At 42.9% G+C, this 17,618-nt stretch overlaps 1 protein-coding gene and 1 long non-coding RNA gene across 12 annotated transcripts in view; one reads left to right on the forward strand and one right to left on the reverse strand.

The window, feature by feature from the left end:
* Positions 1-181: 181 nt before the first annotated feature.
* LOC149748352 (uncharacterized) lies at positions 182-14,529 on the forward strand. The gene is made up of 3 exons (XR_016394277.1): positions 182-11,200; positions 13,502-13,561; positions 14,227-14,529. It is a non-coding gene; the product is annotated as an uncharacterized LOC149748352 (long non-coding RNA).
* The window catches only part of LUC7L2 (LUC7 like 2, pre-mRNA splicing factor), a 70,105-nt gene continuing 63,505 nt past the window's right edge, over positions 11,019-17,618 (reverse strand). For 10 of the 11 annotated variants that reach the window (XM_089917345.1, XM_022579981.3, XM_089917342.1 and 7 more), the window contains 2 exons: positions 15,956-16,147; positions 11,019-12,312 (listed from right to left, as the gene is read on the reverse strand). In XM_089917345.1, coding sequence (XP_089773471.1) covers positions 12,135-12,312; positions 15,956-16,147 — 370 coding nt within the window. In that variant the 3' untranslated portion in view covers positions 11,019-12,134. Of the gene's footprint in view, positions 12,313-15,855; positions 16,148-17,618 lie in introns of all 11 variants that reach the window. The other variant, XR_016394276.1, reaches the window with a different exon arrangement.

The raw sequence follows: 17,618 nt of genomic DNA on the forward strand, positions 1-17,618 counted from the left end.
CTCTCCCCCTCTCTCTCCCTCCCTCTCTCTCCCTCCCTCTCTCTCCCTCTCCTCACTCTCTCTCTCTCTCTCCCCCCTCTCTCTCTCCCCCCCTCTCCCCTCTCTATCTCTCTCCCCCCCCACTCTCTCTCTCTCTTCTCTCTCTCTTTCTCCTCTCTCTCTCTCTCCCCTCTCTCCCCTCTCGGCTGGAATAAACCCACTCTTTGCCCCAAACTTTGGCGTCTCAGCATTTGGTTTGCTGTGCGACGGGCACGATAAACCTGGTTGGGTAAAATTTGGCGAGCCGGGCAGGCGGGGAAGTTCAGATGGACCTTTTGCTTGGGGCTTTTTGGCCCCTTGCTGGTACAGAGAGCACGTGGAAAGGTCCAAGCAGCTGCCTGGTCCATTTGTTCCACGACCGTCCCCAAATTTCCCCTGCCAGGTGCCACCGACAGTTCATTTTGCAGCAGACGGTTTTGGGTTTGGAAGACATCTTGTGGGTGAGTAACTACGTTAAAGAAATCCAACTGTGCTTAAATTGTCCGATAATCCTGACCAGATCGTGGGCTGGGGGCCTGCCTACCTGGAGGGATTCTGGCCGACAATATAAAAGGTTACAGGTGCTGAGTTACTCTACCTGGGTTAGAGGCCCGGGGTTTTTGTCGTTGGTCTTGTTTGTGTCCCTCTGTGTCTGATTGTTTCCGTTGTTAAGCTTTGACTGCTGGGGATTGAGCTTGGTGATGGTGGCAAGGACCCTTAGAAAGACTTCATTATTGTGACCACCTGGAAGCAAAGCCCCTTCAAAATGGGAAAGGTTAATTCAGTTCCCCCTTGCAGCCCTCTAGGCTGTATTTTCCAAAATTGGGAGACGTTCAGTTATGAATCCATGGAAAAGAAAGTGATGGTATTTTTTTTGGTAACACTGCATGGCCATAATATCCTTTAGTCTCCTGAGCAAAATGACCTGTAAGTGGATCCTGAATTTACAATATAATTCTGCAACTAGATTCATTTTGTAAACGAGAAAAAACATGGGATGAAGTACCTTTAGATACAATGTTTGTATCAGAATAAACCTATGCAAAGAAGATGTAAGGTTATGGCCCAACAGGAAGGGAAGGAAGGAAACCTGTTTTGCTTCATGCTATTTCAAAGGAGGATGATTTGCCGTTGACCCTATATCATGGGGGCTGTTGCCCTTTCGTTTCCACTGTCTGAGCCACAGCCTCCGGCTTGGGCCCCTCTGGTCTCTGAGGGTCGAGAAATAGGAGTGAGCTCCCCCTTCTCATACCTGCTGCTGGATTTGGCCAGGGAGCTACCCAAACTCAGGTGGGGCAATATCCAGCAAGGCAAGTCCCCACTGGGGGTGTGAATGCTGAGACCGGGCAGCCGATGGGGTTGATCTGGGTCCACTCCCACTTTCAACTTCAGATTTATTTAATTGTAAGCGCACTATGCCAACTTACAGAGATGACCCAAAGAGAATAGAAATACCTTTTCTCATCCTTTTTTTTTTTAAACTCCAAACCTGACCTGGGCAGATGTTCAAAATTTATTAAATACCCTTCTCACTTCAGAAGAACAAAGGATGGTGCTGGATAAAGCTTGGGAGGAGGCAGATGTGCTTCATGTAGACACCCCTGGCAGGCGGTAGGGGATGCTGGGAGCGTGGCTCTATCAACAGGGGATCCTAATTGGGATGTGAATGTTGGGCATAGGCCAAAACTCGAGTATGATTCAGATTGTATTCTTGCGGGATTTCAAAGAGGGATGCCCAAAGAAGCTTTAATAAAGTACAAGAGGTAAAAAGGAACCCAAATGAGGCTCTTTCAGAGTTTCTAGTATGGGTCTCTAAAGCTTAGAGGCATTATACAGATACAGACTCTGAGGCCCCAGAGAATTTAAATATGGTTAATATGACTTTTATTGGTCAGGTTCCCCCCGCCCCGCCAATATATAGAAGAAACAGAAGGTGCTCTTGGAATGCCGAGTCTCAACCTGTTGAGATTGCCTTCAGTTTCCAATGGCAGGGACCAGGCTCAGGAGAAAAGGGAACAAGGGAATGAAACAACAGGCCACTCTGCTGGCGGCTGCCTTACACAGGGAAGAGCCGGACCAAGCTGAGGACCCTACGAGGGACTTGGCAAAAGGTAGGAGGCCTGAGCTTCTACTCGAACTGGGCAATCAATAGTGGGATTTCTACCACCGTGAATATTGCAAACAGGAGGGACCCTGGAAAAGAGACTGTGCCATCCTAAGGAAGACTCTGGAAGAAGGTAAACAAGTGGCACATCAGATGGCTGAGCTAACTGAGAACGATAGGGACCCAGGGGCTCCCCTTAATCCTGCCAAGTCCATCAATATCTCACATACAGAACCCCACGTGACTAGGACAGTAAGAAATCAACTTTTGGACTTTCTGATCAATACGGGGGTCACTTACTGTTTTATTATTATATTTGGCTGCATTGGGTCTTCATTGCTGTGCGTGGGCTTTCTCTAGATGTGGTGAGCCGGGGCTACTCTTCGTTGCGGTGCGCGGGCTTCTCATTGCGGTGGCTTCTCTTGCTGCGGAGTACGGGCTCTAGGTGCGTGGGCTTCGGTAGTTGCAGCACAGGGGTTCAGCAGTTGCAGCACGCGGGCCCTAGAGCGCAGGCTCAGTAGTTGTGGCACAGGGGCTTAGTTGCTGTGCAACACGTGGGATCTTCCCGGACCAGGGATCGAACCCATGTCCCCTGTATTGGCAGGTGGATTCTTAACCACTGTGCCACCAGGGAAGTCCCCCACTTACTCTGTTTTAAATATCCAGCTTTCTACACTTTCTTTTGAGACTGTGTTTGTAACTGAGGTGTCTGGAGAAAACGTGAAAAAGCCTGGTCTCCAGCTGCTAGACTGTCAGATGGGGAAGCCTCACCTGAAGCGGCTTTCTATGTTGTTGTTGTTGTTGTTGTTTTGGTCGCATAGTTTGCGGGATCTTAGTTCCCCAATCAGGGAGTGAACCCTGGCCCTTGGCAGTGAAAGCGCCAAGGACCTAACCTCTGGACCACCAGGGAATTTACTGAGGCAGCTTTCTATACGAGACTTACTAAATACCAGGGTTATCTTTGCACCTGGACAAATGGACATGAAAGTACCACCAGAGCAGGCTTGTGCGTTGCAGGCTTTATTGCTCCAACCCCCAAAAGGATAGCCTACAGCCATTCCCAAAGGGACACTGCAGAAGGTGATTTAAAAATTCGCCCACAATATTTGGAGAAATCCAGGCAAAAGAGTTGAGGGAACTTCAACTAAACGAGGGAGCCCTGCTCCAGTATGTGGATGATCTTTGATTGCTAGTAAGACAAAGGACATCTCAGATCAAAATACGGTTTTGGCTATGAACTTGTTGGTCGAACGAGGCTATAAGGTGTCCAAGAAAAAGGCATAGACTTCTCAGCCCTCTGTTAAACATTTGGGTTTTGAACTCTCACATGGACAGAGAGCCTTGCTCCCTGATGGAAGGGAAGCTGCAGCCAGGGTTGCAGCTCCTACTACCAGGAGACAATTTAATTACAGGACTCCTGGGAATGTCTGGGTTCTGCTGCATTTGGATCCCCAACTTTGGACTTGTAGCAAAACCCCTTTAGGGAGCTCTTAAGGGAGGAGACGATGAACCTCTAGACTGAAATCTTGAAAGGATAAACATCCGGAGGACCAGCTCAATCCTCAATGGACTGGACCTTCTGAGGAACGTGACGGGAAATAGAGACTGTGCTGCAGAAGGGAAACCGCGCCCCGGATCATCATCCAAACCTCAGCTGGTTCCAGACTCCCGACATTGACTTCTCCGAGTGGGCAAGTGAACCCCTAGCAGATCTTAAGTTGTGAGAAAGAAAATAAGGTGAACAAGACTGCTGCAGTGTTGGCTTTGGTTAAGTAAAATTCTTCAGAAGGCAAGTTACTTAAATAACGTGTTAGGTTACCAGAATGATGTCTTTTGTCTCCTCTGTATTTCTGACCTCCCAGGCTTGGAAGGACGATTCAATGATTAGGCTTTCTCAGACTCTGGCAAAAGCAGGTAACCTCTCTACCTGTTGCATATGTCACCCAAAACCTTTTTTTGTATTTGACCATGCTGACCCCCTTGGTTATGCCTGTCATCAATTTTTCAACCACCCCCTACCTTCACTGATACTTAGGATAAAAAGCCCTCAGATGTAACATCAGGTTAGGCTAATCAACAGAATTTCCCATCCTGTTTTTTGACTTAGCTGAAATTTGGTCCTCTCCTCGTGTCCTCAGATAAAACCATCCTGGGTGTCTTCCCCCTTCAAGAGTCCACTTGGTCAGGATATTGTAGCAATCGTACTTACTTTTCCCAGCCCATGTCCCTTCCATATTTAATATCGAAGTGTTTCAGCCCAACTGGTAATGATCGAGACACTCTAATAGGTAAAGGTAGGTCACAGATCCCTGGCTTGACGTGGGAAGTTTATCAATATGTCTGGCATTCTGTGTGCTCCCCACCCCTGCGAAGGTACATCTTTTTGGTTTTGATTACCAACCTCGGGCCTATGAATGCTGTGACAGCTGCCACATAGGTGCCATTTGCTTATTGGGATCAAAATGTTAACTTGATCAGGAGCAAGAGAATATTTTCAAATGAGCACTAAACAGTTTCATTACTCAAGTCCTTGTTAGGTCTACACGCTTTATCAGCAGGAAGTATCCAGGGCGGGCATTGCCATTCTTCCCTCAAGACTGAGGAACGAGGGACTTGCCGGGTGGTCCAGTGGTTAAGAAAACGCGGTTCCACTGCTGGGGGCGAGGGTTCAATCCCTGTTTGGGGAACTAAGATCCCACACACTCAGTGCGGCCAATAAAAACAAAATTAAAAAATTTTTAATGCTTTATTTTTTTTTAAAGTTATAAAAAAAGATTGAGGAATGATCAAAAGATTTGGGGGACCGAAACAGTGCATGAGGATTAATCAAATCCACTTCACCTGCCTTCACTGATCAAGGTTGTTTTAATACTTGCATATCTTCTAAGGCCCGTAGCCTGAACAATAAGATGTGTGCGTGAGTTATTTCCCAGGAACTTGGACTCTCAACTGCATCTTCTGCAGCTGAGCCGGTTAAGGCTGGTTAGGACCGCCCACCCTCCAGCTGAGCATGCGTGGGTGCCTGCTCGGTGACTTTCCCAAACTACAGAGGCTTATAGCTTAGTTACGCCTGGGCAGAATGATTCCCGCGCCTTCTCCCAATCACCTTTCCCCACACGCCACACACAAGCCGCCCCCCTTTTTTTAATTGAAGTATAGTTGATTTTACAATGTGTTAATTACTGCGGTACAGCACAGTGATTAAGTTATACACGTACATTTTTTATATTCTTTTCCATTATGGTTTATCATCCAATATTGAATATAGTCCTCTGTGCTATAGAGTAGGACCTTGTTGTTTATTCATTCTCTGTATAAAAGCTTACGGGGAACTCCCTGGAGGTCCAGTGGTTGGGACTCGGTGCTTCCACTGCAGGGGGCCTGGGTTCGATCCCTGGTCGGGGAACCAAGATCCCAAAAGCCATGCAGCACAACCAAAAAGAAAAACCAAACAGAAAGCTCACATCTCCTCACCCCAACCTCCCACTCCATCCCTCCCCCAACCCCCTCACCCCGGCAACCACAAGTGTGTTCTATGTCCGTGCTTCTGTTTCATAAATAGGTTCATTTGTGTCATATTTTAGATTCCACACATAAGTGATAGATGGTATTCATCTTTCTCTAACTTCTCTTAGTATGATAATCTCTAGTTGCATCCATGTTACTGCAATTGGCATTATTTCATTCTTTTTTATGGCTGAGTAATATTCCATTGTATGTGTATGTACCACATCTTCTTTATCCATTCATGGACACTTAGATTGTTTCCATGTCTTGGCTATTGTGAATAGTGCTGCTATAAACATAGGGGTGCATGTAGTTTTTGAATTATAGTTTTGTCTGGATATATGCCCAGGAGTGGGATTGCTGGATCATATTGTAATTTTATTTTTATTTTTCTAAGGAACCTCCATACTGTTTTGCACGGTAGCTGCAACAGCTTACATTCCCACCAACAGTGTAGGAGCCTTTTCTTTTTTCCACACTTTCTGCAGCATTTGTTATTTGTCGACTTTTTTTTTTTTTTTTTTTGAGGTACGTGGGCCTCTAGCTGTAGTGGCCTCTCTCCCGTTGCGGAGCACAGGCTCCGGACGCGCAGGCTCAGCGGCCATGGCTCACGGGCCCAGCCGCTCTGCGGCATGTGGGATCTTCCCGGACCGGGGCACGAACCCGTGTCCCCTCCATCGGCAGGCGGACTCTCATCCACTGCGCCACCAGGGAAGCCCTATTTGTCGACTTTTTAATGACGGCCATTCTGACTGGTGTGAGGTGATACCTCATTACAGTTTTGATTTGCATTTCTCTAATATTAAATTAGCAATGTTGAGAATCTTTTCATGTGCCTGTTGGCCATCTGTATGTCTCTTTTGGATAAATGTCTATTTAGGTTTTCTGCCCATTTTTCGATTGGGTTGTTTGCTTTTGAGTTGTATGACTTGTTTGTATAGTTTGGAAATTAAACCCTTGTCGGTCACATTGTTTGCAAGTGTTTTCTCCCATTCTGTAGGTTGTCTTTTCGTTTTGTTTATGGTTTCCTTTGCTGTGCAAAAGCTTGTAAGTTTGAGTAGGTCCTATTCCTTTATTTTCGGTTTTATTGCTACTGCCTTGGGAGACCTAAAAAAATACTGGTAGGGTTTATGTCAGAGAATATTTTGCTTATGTTCTCTTCTAGGCGTTTTATGGTGTCATGTCTTGTTTAAGTCATTAAGCCATTTTGAGTTTATTTTTGTGTAATGGTGAGAGGGTGTGTTCTATCCTCATTGATTTACATGTGGCTGTCCAGTTTTCCTAACACCACTTGCTGAGGAGACTGTCTTCTTCCCATTGTATATTCTTGCCTCCTTTGTCGAAGATTAATTGACCGTAGGTGTTTGGGTTTATTTCTGGGCTCTATTCTGTTCCATTGATCCATGTCTGCTTTTGCGCCAATACCACACTGTTTTGATTACTGTAGCTTTGTAGTAGTGTCTGAAGACTGGGAGGGTTATGCCTCCTGTTTTGTGTGTGTGTGTGTTACGTGGGCCTCTCACTGTTGTGGCCTCTCCCATTGCGGAGCACAGGCTCCGGACACACAGGTTCAGCGGCCATGGCTCACGGGCCCAGCCGCTCTGGTGCATGTGGGATCCTCCCCGACCGGGGCACGAACCCGTGTCCCCTGCATTGGCAGGCGGACTCTCAACCACTGCGCCACCAGGGAAACCCTACCTCCTGCTTTTTTTTCTTCAGGATTGCTTTGGCAATTCTTGGTCTTTTAATGGTTCCGTATGAATTTTAGGATTATGTGTTCTAGTTCTGTGGAAGATGTTATGGGTAATTTGATAGGGATAGCATTAAGTCTGCAGAATGCTTTGGGTAGTATGGCCATTTTAACAATATTAATTTTTCTAATCCAAGAGCATGCCACCCTGCTTCTTTATTCATCATCCCATCACTACCCTGAGAGCCCCTTGCCTTCAGGGAGGCAGGCTTGAGATCGGTTCTCCCATCTCCTACCTCGGCTAACTTGCAAAGACATCCTCTCTTTGTCTCAAATCTTGGAATCTCAGCGTTTCAGTTCCCTCAATGTCAGGCAAGATGAACCTGGTTTGGTAACAGTTTCTCTTCATCTGGATATCTGGCTCTGTGCTAACCTGAGAATGAAGGTGTCACATGGAACTCAATCATGTGAGCCAACAGACCCTTCCTTGTGTAAGGCTGTTTGAGTTGGATCTTGTGTTACAAGCACCCAACAGTATCCAGGTAAAGGAGTGCATTGTGTTTGGGACCCTAGGAGCCTCTCCCAAAGCATCATCTGTAGGTTCTGGTGCTGGCACTTCCTATGTGGCCTCACCTTGCTGGATCCTTGACTGAGAGCCCAGTTCTGTGCGTCTGAATGCCTCGCTTTCAGCCGGAACCCTGCCATGCTGGCACGTAGTTTGGTCTGACCCTAGGTGTGCTTGTAGACCCAAAACCTCTGACATCCTGGTTTCTGCTGGTACTTGGAGAACATGTAGGTACACCTCACAGTTCTGAAACATCTGCTGCCCCCAGTACCTCAGAGCCCTGCTCACCTGTGGCCCCAGCACCACTCTACTGGTAGTCCCATGCCTAGCCCCCCTCAGTCTGCCTCTGCCATCAAACCCCTGTTCTCAGCCCTCTCCTGCCTTTCCCAACTCTGCTGAAGGTGAGATTTTTTTTCTTTTCAAATTGCAGCAGGTAATGAAAAGAAAGAACAACTTAGTATTTATTGCATTATTTATGCCCTGGGAAAATCTGAATACCAGTAGTCAAGGTATAATGAATAATGGATGTAAATAGCTTTTTTCCCAGATAGGAAAAACAGACAAGAAATTTCCCCCCAAAGTATCAGTATAGCATATTGTGCCAGATCAAGGTTCTGAAGATTCTCAGCTGCACCAGACCTAAACCTAAGAGATGCGAGGATGGTTTGGGGGCAGGGGAGGCACGCAGGAAGCTCAGGGCAGCAGCTAATTACCAGCTGAGGGGTATGTTTCAATGGCTTAACAATCTGCATAGCTGTACCTGTTCTTAGTTGAGTATCTACCTTAAATGTGCATACTTTTATTAAGTTATGTAATATTTACTTGGATCTTTAATGTTAAACCCTGTAAGTACTTACGATTTTAAACCATCACCAACATTTGTTTATAAAAACTTACAGTGATGGGCTGTTACCTAACACTACCCTTTTGAAAAGGTACCATACTGAATGACAAATTACATTTGCCACAATGAATGACAGATTACTACCTTGAATGACAAAACTGTAATGCATGCTGGGCTCTGGCTCAAAGGGCTAATGTTGAAAGCTGTTATGAAATTGTATATGAAAGTAGGCTCTTAAAATGGAACTTTGGAGGGTAAAAATACCAGGAACTTGATAAATCAACCCTAAAACTAAGGTTTAACTTTTTATCATAAAGGTAAGAAAGTCTTACTGGGAAAAAACAAGTCTCCTTACAAATGGAGGGTTTTTTCTTTTGAGTTGATACTGTTGATACAGCTCAGCAATGCAGCTTTGGGGAAAATGCTTGCTGACAGTAAAATGAGGGTCTTAAATAAAATTAAATCTTTTTTTTTTTTTAATTTTTGGCCGTGTTGGGTCTTTGTTGCTGTGTGCAGCCTTCCTCTAGTTTTGGAGAGCAGGGGCTATTCTTTGTTGCAGTGCACAGGGTTCTCCTTGTGGTGGCTTCTCTTGTTGCGGTGCACAGGCTCTAAGCGTGTGGGCTTCAGTAGTTGTGGCAGGTGGGCTCAGTAGTTGTGGCACGCAGGCTCAGTAGTTGTGGCACACGGGCTTAGCTGCTCCTCGGCATGTGGGATCTTCCCGGACCAGGAATCAAACCCGTGTCCCCTGCATTGGCAGGCCAATTGTTATCCACTGCGTCACCATAAGTCCCTAAAATGAGGGTCTTATTGAAGGAAAATACTTAGCATAACATCCCCAGAGGATCAAGTGTTCTTGTAAATGTGACTAAACTTTCTCTAAAGATAACAAAAAAATACCAAATTGTGTATGAGAGAGACTTTAGGGTTATTCTAACTCAGAATGGTTACCCTGGCTCAAGGATGACTACCAAAAATGTACATTTACTCTGAAGTCCAAATACGAGCGGTGGGACTTCCCTGGTGGCGCAGTGGTTAAGAATCCACCTGCCAGTGCAGGGGACACGGGTTGGAGCCCTGCTCCAGGAATATCCCACATGCTGCAGAGCAACTAAGCCCATGTGCCACAACTCCTGAGCTCTAGAGCCCACAAGCCACAACTCCTGAAGCCTGCGTGCCTAGAGCCTGTGCTCTGCAACAAGAGAAGCCACTGCAATGAGAAGCCTGTGCACTGCAACGAAGAGTAGGCCCTGCTCGCCACAACTAGAGAAAGCCTGTGCACAGCAACGAAGACCCAATGCAGCCAAATAAGTTAAAAACGAAAACAAATACTAGCAGTATCTAAGCCACAGCATTGTTCTAAAAGGATCTTTTAAAATGGGGGTTATTCAGAGCTTCCCTGGTGGTGCAGTGGTTGAGAGTCCGCCTGCCGATGCAGGGGACACAGGTTCGTGCCCCGGTCCGGGAAGATCCCACATGCCGCGGAGTGGCTGGGCCCGTGAGCCATGGCCGCTGAGCCTGCGCGTCCGGAGCCTGTGCTCCGCAACGGGAGAGGCCGCAGCAGTGAGAGGCCCGCGTACCGCAAAAAAAAAAAAAAAATACTACTACTAATAAAATGGGGTTATTCAGTTCAGGAACATGCAGGTGAGGTGACCTGCCACGGCCCCCAGCCCCTGCATGATGATGATGTCCTTCACTGGCTATTGCTGACCTGTTTGTTGGTGGCCACGTAGATATATGTGGTATTTAACTCCACACATATCACTATGGTGGGTCAGGTTCCAGACAGCCTTCCTTGCACCTACCTTTTGGACCTCATTCCACACCCTAAGGTACTAAGTCTAAAGTGCTTTTAAGGAGTGAAGAGGCCAGCACAGGCCACTAGGAACAAAGGAGATAACAATTTCTGAGCAACCAAAAATAAATGGGTACTGATGCAGCTGGGTCTCCGATAAAACTTTGTATGAACTAAATGTGTGGAACCAAATATGGCAGGAACACCTCATTTAATGAGGCACAACTTGGTAAACTGGGAACGTGAGGTTTGTCCCCTTTAGATGTAAATCTGATGTCACTTAAAATGATTAGTTTCAGTTTCTGAGGCTTACGTTCCTGTCACATCAAATTTGTTAAAACTTACGGAACTAAAGACAGAAATAGTCCTTGAGAGGATCTTAACCATACTCACTCACAGACCCTTACTTCATCATATTCTTGTTTTTCAAGAATCTCAAGTTTTAACTACTGTTTAAACACGAGTGGGCATATAGCTTTTCAATGCGGAAATCGTTAGTCTCATTACACTGGTTACACCATGTTTTTATTTCAATTTGCTCAATGTGAAGAAAAACAAAACAAATAAACTCAAATTTCTTCTGCAGGTCTGGTCCTTCTCTACAGCGGTTGTTACAGTCCTGAAGTAGCTGGAATATAGCCAGCAAGGGCCCAGGTGGAGCAACAATTCATCTTGCATCTGTAAGTATATATTTATTTCCTTTGGTGCCTTGCACAGTAAGGCACTATTAGTAACAGAATAGAAATGGCCACAGCAAGTAGTTCTAGTGAGAATTTACTAGACAAGTTACAGTTTAATGGTGGTGGTGATTTTCATTTTATTATTTTTTACAATAAGGGTGTAATCTTTATACTCCACACACACAAAATAAAACAAGAAGTGCTTATGAAAGAGTCCCTGCCCCCACCCCCCATCTCAAAACATCCTGAACATAGCTATTCAATAGAACAGAAAAATCAAGACATGTTTGATTTCAGAATTTCAATAAAAAAGCAAAGCATGTAATGCAACAGCTGTTCAACCTCCCACTCTAAAATAGGCACCGTTAGACAAACAGAACTCCCGGTACTTTAAATTTCTCCAGCACACATTCCAGTATAAATGTTCTGAACTGTAAGCTAGTAATTAATAATGGGAATAGAACCTTAGAACAGAAGTTATACTGCTTCCCTGCACCCCTTTCTCTTACAGTTAGAGGGTAGAGGTATCAGGGGATACGGAGTCAAAGGAAGAAGGATTAAAAAGAAATTCCCAAAGTTTCTGTTTTTTTTGGACGAGAAAGGAAGACAGCATTTTACAAATGTTCAAAAAATCCCAAGGCAAGTATTACACAATTCATTCACTATCACTCCTACTAGAAAGAATAAAGACATCGGCATCTTATCATATAAAACTGTACTTTCAGAAGTGTATTACAAGTTCACCAGAAACTATGGATGTAGTTTTAGGCTTCATCAAAGAAAACAAGTTCAGATCGAGTTAGATGCTATACACCTAAGCCTAGCTGGATCGGTGTCTGGAACTGCTCACTGTGTCACCCTGAACAGCTGTAAACTAAACAATAGTATGTAACTCCAGAGGAAGCTTAAGGATTGAGGATATGTACACAGCTAATTATATCTCCCCTGCTTCGCGCTCTTCAGAGCTCCTCCTGTCTTCTGATCTGCCATTAGCGCTCTCATAGGACCGCTTCTTATCTTTTCGATCTCTGTCACGAGGTGATCTGTCTCTTGAATTCCTGTCTCTGTCACGTGATGCTAAGTCTTGTTCTCTGAATCTCTCTTTTGAGGATCTGAAAAATATTAATTTGAGGAGCAAAATGTGTTGGGAAACCCAAAATCCAAATGAAAGAATCGGATAAATATTAAGGTACTGATTAGCTGAAGCTATACAGAATGCATCCAAGAAGAGAGCACTACTGTATTTGACAAGGGTACTAAAACAAGGAGATGGATGAAGACAAACAGCTAAGGGTCAAAAACCATAAGCCAAAATGATTTACAGGACATTCTCATTATCTTCGAGGCAACCCTAAAGCTTCTCCAGTTCACAGCAAACATAATTAATATAAAAATAATATCTAGACAATACCTTAAAGATGTTATCCAATGTTTTAAGAATATACAATAGAATGTAGATTCCCAATCAGATGGAAATCAGTGGCTTAGGACAGGGGTCAGGAACCCTCTCCTCTTTGCTGTCTGCCCAGAGGGATAAATATTTTTTAGGTGTTGCAGGTCATGTGAGTGTGGTATACTCTTCCTTTTCTTTTTGTCAACCCCTTAATATAAAAACCATCATCCATAGCTCCCTGGCTGTATAAAAACAGGCTGTGGAGCCACATTTGGCCTGCAGGCAACAGTCTGCCAACACTCAGGTAAGAGAACTACTCAATGATATGGCTTTGAGCAACCATTTATTATTTAAAACTCTGCTTTATTCCTGCGGAGTTAGCTCATTCAACCGACAGAAAAAAATACAGAGAAAGATGATCACACTGTAATAAACCTTGATTAACTGTAACTGTTTAATACCACCTTTCCATTCCCATACCCAAGTCAAGAAGAAAGGTAATAAGCTCATACCAGAGATTCAATCAAAAGGAAACCCAAAGGACATTAGGGGATCAGAATTAATATGGAATCTTCTATACCTTCAACATCTAGAATAAATCAGTAACATATTACATTTATTTGGTTCTTCACGGGTGACATGGTACTTTTACATAATTCTCTCACTTAACCCACATTCAGAATTAGGATCTGAGGTCTGATTAAGTAATACTTTCAACTTCTAAGGCAGGGGAAAAAGTACTACCCTACTACCCAGTTTTAGAAATACAGTTAAAAAGAATTAAACCAAAAAGATTGAAAGATTAAATGTCCACTTCTGGCATTCTACTTAATTAAGGTTTTAATAAGCTTAATTTAAAAATAATGTGTTAAATCATACAGTGCACATTCCTATCCATGTCTTTGTAGGAATGGAATATGAAGAGAGACGATTGAGATGATGCCCAAGAATAAGGACACGCATTGCTGGTAAGTCCCAGAGAAATAAGAACGAACTGTAAGTATCAACTAGTATTCTGCCAGAGATTACAGTGTCCTTATTACAGAAGCAGTTTTCACTCAGTATTTCACTCAAACTATCAATATCCTGACGAAGCAGGCACCCTTCTACTAAGTAGATAAGGAAAGACAGGAGGGGTAATCAGATAATTTGGCCAAGGCCACTTTCATCCAAGTAGTCTGACTCTGAAGTCTGCACTGGATGTGTCTGAACGCAGCAGAAAAATGCAAACGGTCCTCATTTACCAAGGGTAACTGTTACCCGGAAAGGCCACAAGGAGAATCTACTTATATTGGAGACCAGTATCTCACAGTTGGAGCAGGAGAATGGCAAGTTATAAAAGACCTTTAACTGGGGCTTACCTTGAAATTTAAACTCAACTACTATGTAGGAATAACTTGATATTCTCTTTTATACAGTAACTGTAGATGGTAGTAGCAATGGTCTGCTAATTTTTGGCAAAAAACAAAATATTGCTTTGAAAAAGTAATTTGAGTATCAAGATTAGAAGTGCTCTTGGGAACAGAAATAATTTTACAAAAATAATCCTCTTTATTAGCAACATGCTGAAAATACTAGATGAGGGGTGTCAGGTGGTATGGTGGGAAAATTTCCTATATGTCTTGATTAACAGAGGAAACCTTAGGGACTAGGTCCCAGAAGAGGAGACTTCATGCCCATCTCTCCATCCCTACCACCAAAAACGACATTTAAGAGTTCAGAGACATCAGAAAAAAATGACAGGTAGCCAAGCTGACAAGAGAAATTATCTAGACCTATCAACCAGCAAAATGATTCTTAAAATTTACAGTGCAGGTAAGATTCCTGAAGAATTGTTTTAAATGTATTTTTCTGGACACTGTACTGTATGCCTAGTTTTAAGAATGAGATAAGTGGCCTAGAATTCACACCATGCGGAGCTCTGCCCTCATCAATTCCCTGCATTTGCCTATAATACCCAGAATATTTTTCCTGCCTGGTTTTATCAATCGGATTATACCCACTCTAGGTTTTAGGCTATTCCCTGAAGCCATTTTTGTTGTTCTTGTTGTTACTCTGGTACTTCCCTCATCTAAGCTCCTGTATTATTTACTCTGATATCCAGTTTAGCACTTCGTCAGTGCTCATTATTGTCAAAGATGTTATTAGTCCTGTGTCCTAACTCACTTGAATAAAGCTGCTCAACTACATTATACTTATTTTTTTTAATACAGTAGAAGGTATACAATTATTACTGATTTAAAGTCTCCTGAAGAACTACTTGGTTTTCTAAGAGTGGAACTTAAATGTTCTCACCAAAAACAATAAAAATATATGTGAGGTGATGGAGGTGTTAATTAACTAGATGGAAGGAATCCTTTCACAATGTATATGTAGAGCAAATTAATTACCACAATGCCCACTTCACATGTCTTACAACTTACTTTGTCAATTATGCCTCAGTAAAGCTGGGGGTGGGGGAGGGAACCTACTTGGAACAAGGCAAGAATATAAGGAATAAATAAAAGAGCCTATTATATCCAACGCAGTTTGTGAGCAGTTTCGGGGAATGGCTAGCTGAGGGGGCAAAAAAAAACAAAATCTGCAGAAAGCTGTTAAAAATTTATCACGGACTTTATGTGGAGTAATCCACAGAAAACTTAAGCTTAGTAGATACTAGGCACTCAAAAAATGTTTCTGTTCCATAGAAATGACCTGGCTTAAGGGCCATAATGGGACCTGAGAAGTTTGGGGAGCTTGGTCTATACAGACCATGAGTGCTTAAGGCTCCACCACATTCTAATCCTTTGTCCTGATTAGATATTCAAGTCCTTAAAAACATACCTCACCCTGGGTCTGCTCTCCTTGCACGTTTTGAATTTTCATGCCAATGACGTCTAACTTCCTTTAAAATTCTGAACCTGCCCTGCCCAACTAACTGTATATAACAATGCGTATCTATAGTGCAGAATAAACAAGAATATACTGAATGTCTGCTCTGAAAAAGTACACCAGCTCAAAGAAGTTCAGAAAACAGTAAGTCAGACAACTCTTAATGAAAGGACTTCTCAGAGTCCCTAATTCACCAATACATACTGGAAAAGCGCTCTAACAGTACTGGTACCTAAAATTATTTGTCCATAAAGTACTTCTTCCCAAGACACACTAAGCAGAGAAAAGTAATAACCTCTGCACATATTGGTTCCAATTTCTTACTCTTGCTCATAAGTATATTCTTTCTGAACTACCCATATATTCAGGAAAAAAAATGTTATACACTCACACACAAATGTGTACAAATTAGCAGATGCCAAGTTCAAACCACCAGTATTCCAAGTCTAAACTGTAAAGGTAGTTCCATATCCTCCTATGGACCTCAGTACCTCCTCCTGGATCGCTCTCTGCTCCTGTCTCTAGAACTGTGCCCACTTCTCTGGTGGCTGCGGCTGCGACTACGGCTGCTGGAGCGGGACCTGTGGCGATGGCGTTTCTCCCGGGATTTGGATCGAGTTCTCCTTTTCCGTTCCCGTGACATGGAGCGAGACCTATGTCTGCGATGCTCTCTGGACCTGGATCTACAAAAGATAGTTAGTTTTTAGCTTTGTTGGCACTACACTTCTCATTACTAAAGCCTCCTCTTTAAAGAGAAACTATCCCTCAGTAGCCTTATTTAACGCCAATACTATTTCAAATCAGCTAAATCTATGCTAAAATGAATTGCTGGTATATTAATAACTACATACTAGAATTTTGAAATAAAAATTAAACAGTAGTTCTCAGAGGTCAATCAGTGTTGTATAAATTTACATCAGTAATATTTTTTACGAAGGAAACAATCTGTAACACTACTACATGCCGGGGATTGTATTATCTAGATGCTTTAAGGACAGTTTCATTTAAACTTCCAAGATTTTTAGTACACTTTAGAAACAAAGTATGTACCTGGTGAACATGGACAGAAAGGAGACACATGATAAAGAATATTGTTTAGGATAAAGTTACTAACTTGCTAAACTGAAAAGGTTACATGACCATTGAAACAAGTTTAAATGCCCACAATGTGCCTTGTCAGTGTAAACAGTTAAGACAGTTCTCTATTCAAGTAGTACATAATTTATTTGGGAGGAAAAAATTAACATGCATAAATCATTTTAGAGAACTTTAACTGCAAAAAAAAAAAAAAGTATTTACTTTTTGTAGGTGTACAGAGAAGGAAAAACACTTCTGTAGCCTCCGCTGGGTCACAAAACTAACTTGTGTATTGTGTCTGCGGCCAGGATGAGGATGGCATATATAGAGGATGTAAAACATTCGAGGGAAAACAACGGGGAAGAAAGGTATGAATTTTGTTAACAGCCACTTTCAAAGTGATGGAAACATTCTAAACTGGGTTGTGACAGCTGTACAACTTTAAATTTACTGAAAGTCATTAACCAGCACACTTAAATGGGTAAACTTATGGTATGGAGTGTAAATTAAACCTCAGTAAAGCTCTTTTAAAAATTTTAAGTCACTTTAAAGAATGAGGTATTTAATCAAATTATGAGAAGAGTAAGTTCAAAAGCACATTATTCAGACGATGTAACAACCACAGCTAAATAGAGTACTTTCACAATTAAATATTTCTGAAAAGAAAAAGAGGGAAAAGATAATATTCATTCCATACAAGTTTTATCAAATGATATTTTATCACTCACTTTGAGCTATTATAACAAATTATTTCCCCCAGCGCGTAATTTCATTTTACTAGTTGTCTAGTAACACCATTTACTGGGTGCCTACTGCGCTGCTCTAGGAACTGGGGAGACTGAGCAGCAAATACAGTCCTTAACCTCAGGGAGCTTATACTCCGGAACGAGGCCTACACAGATACGTAGGCAGTAAATAAAGATAGGTCAGGGAATAAAGAAGGGTAAAAATGTAGAACGAAAGGAGGTGGTCATCTTTTGTATCGAATAGGCAGGAAAGGCTTTTCTTATAAAATCACATTTAAGCAAAGATGAAATGAAGTAAGGAAATCAGCTCATCAGCCAGCTCAGAGAAGAC

Source organism: Delphinapterus leucas, chromosome 9, assembly GCF_059928025.1.
Source record: "Delphinapterus leucas isolate spDelLeu-1000000601 "Yukka" chromosome 9, BTC_Dleu_Yukka2, whole genome shotgun sequence".
Taxonomy (NCBI): domain Eukaryota; kingdom Metazoa; phylum Chordata; class Mammalia; order Artiodactyla; family Monodontidae; genus Delphinapterus; species Delphinapterus leucas.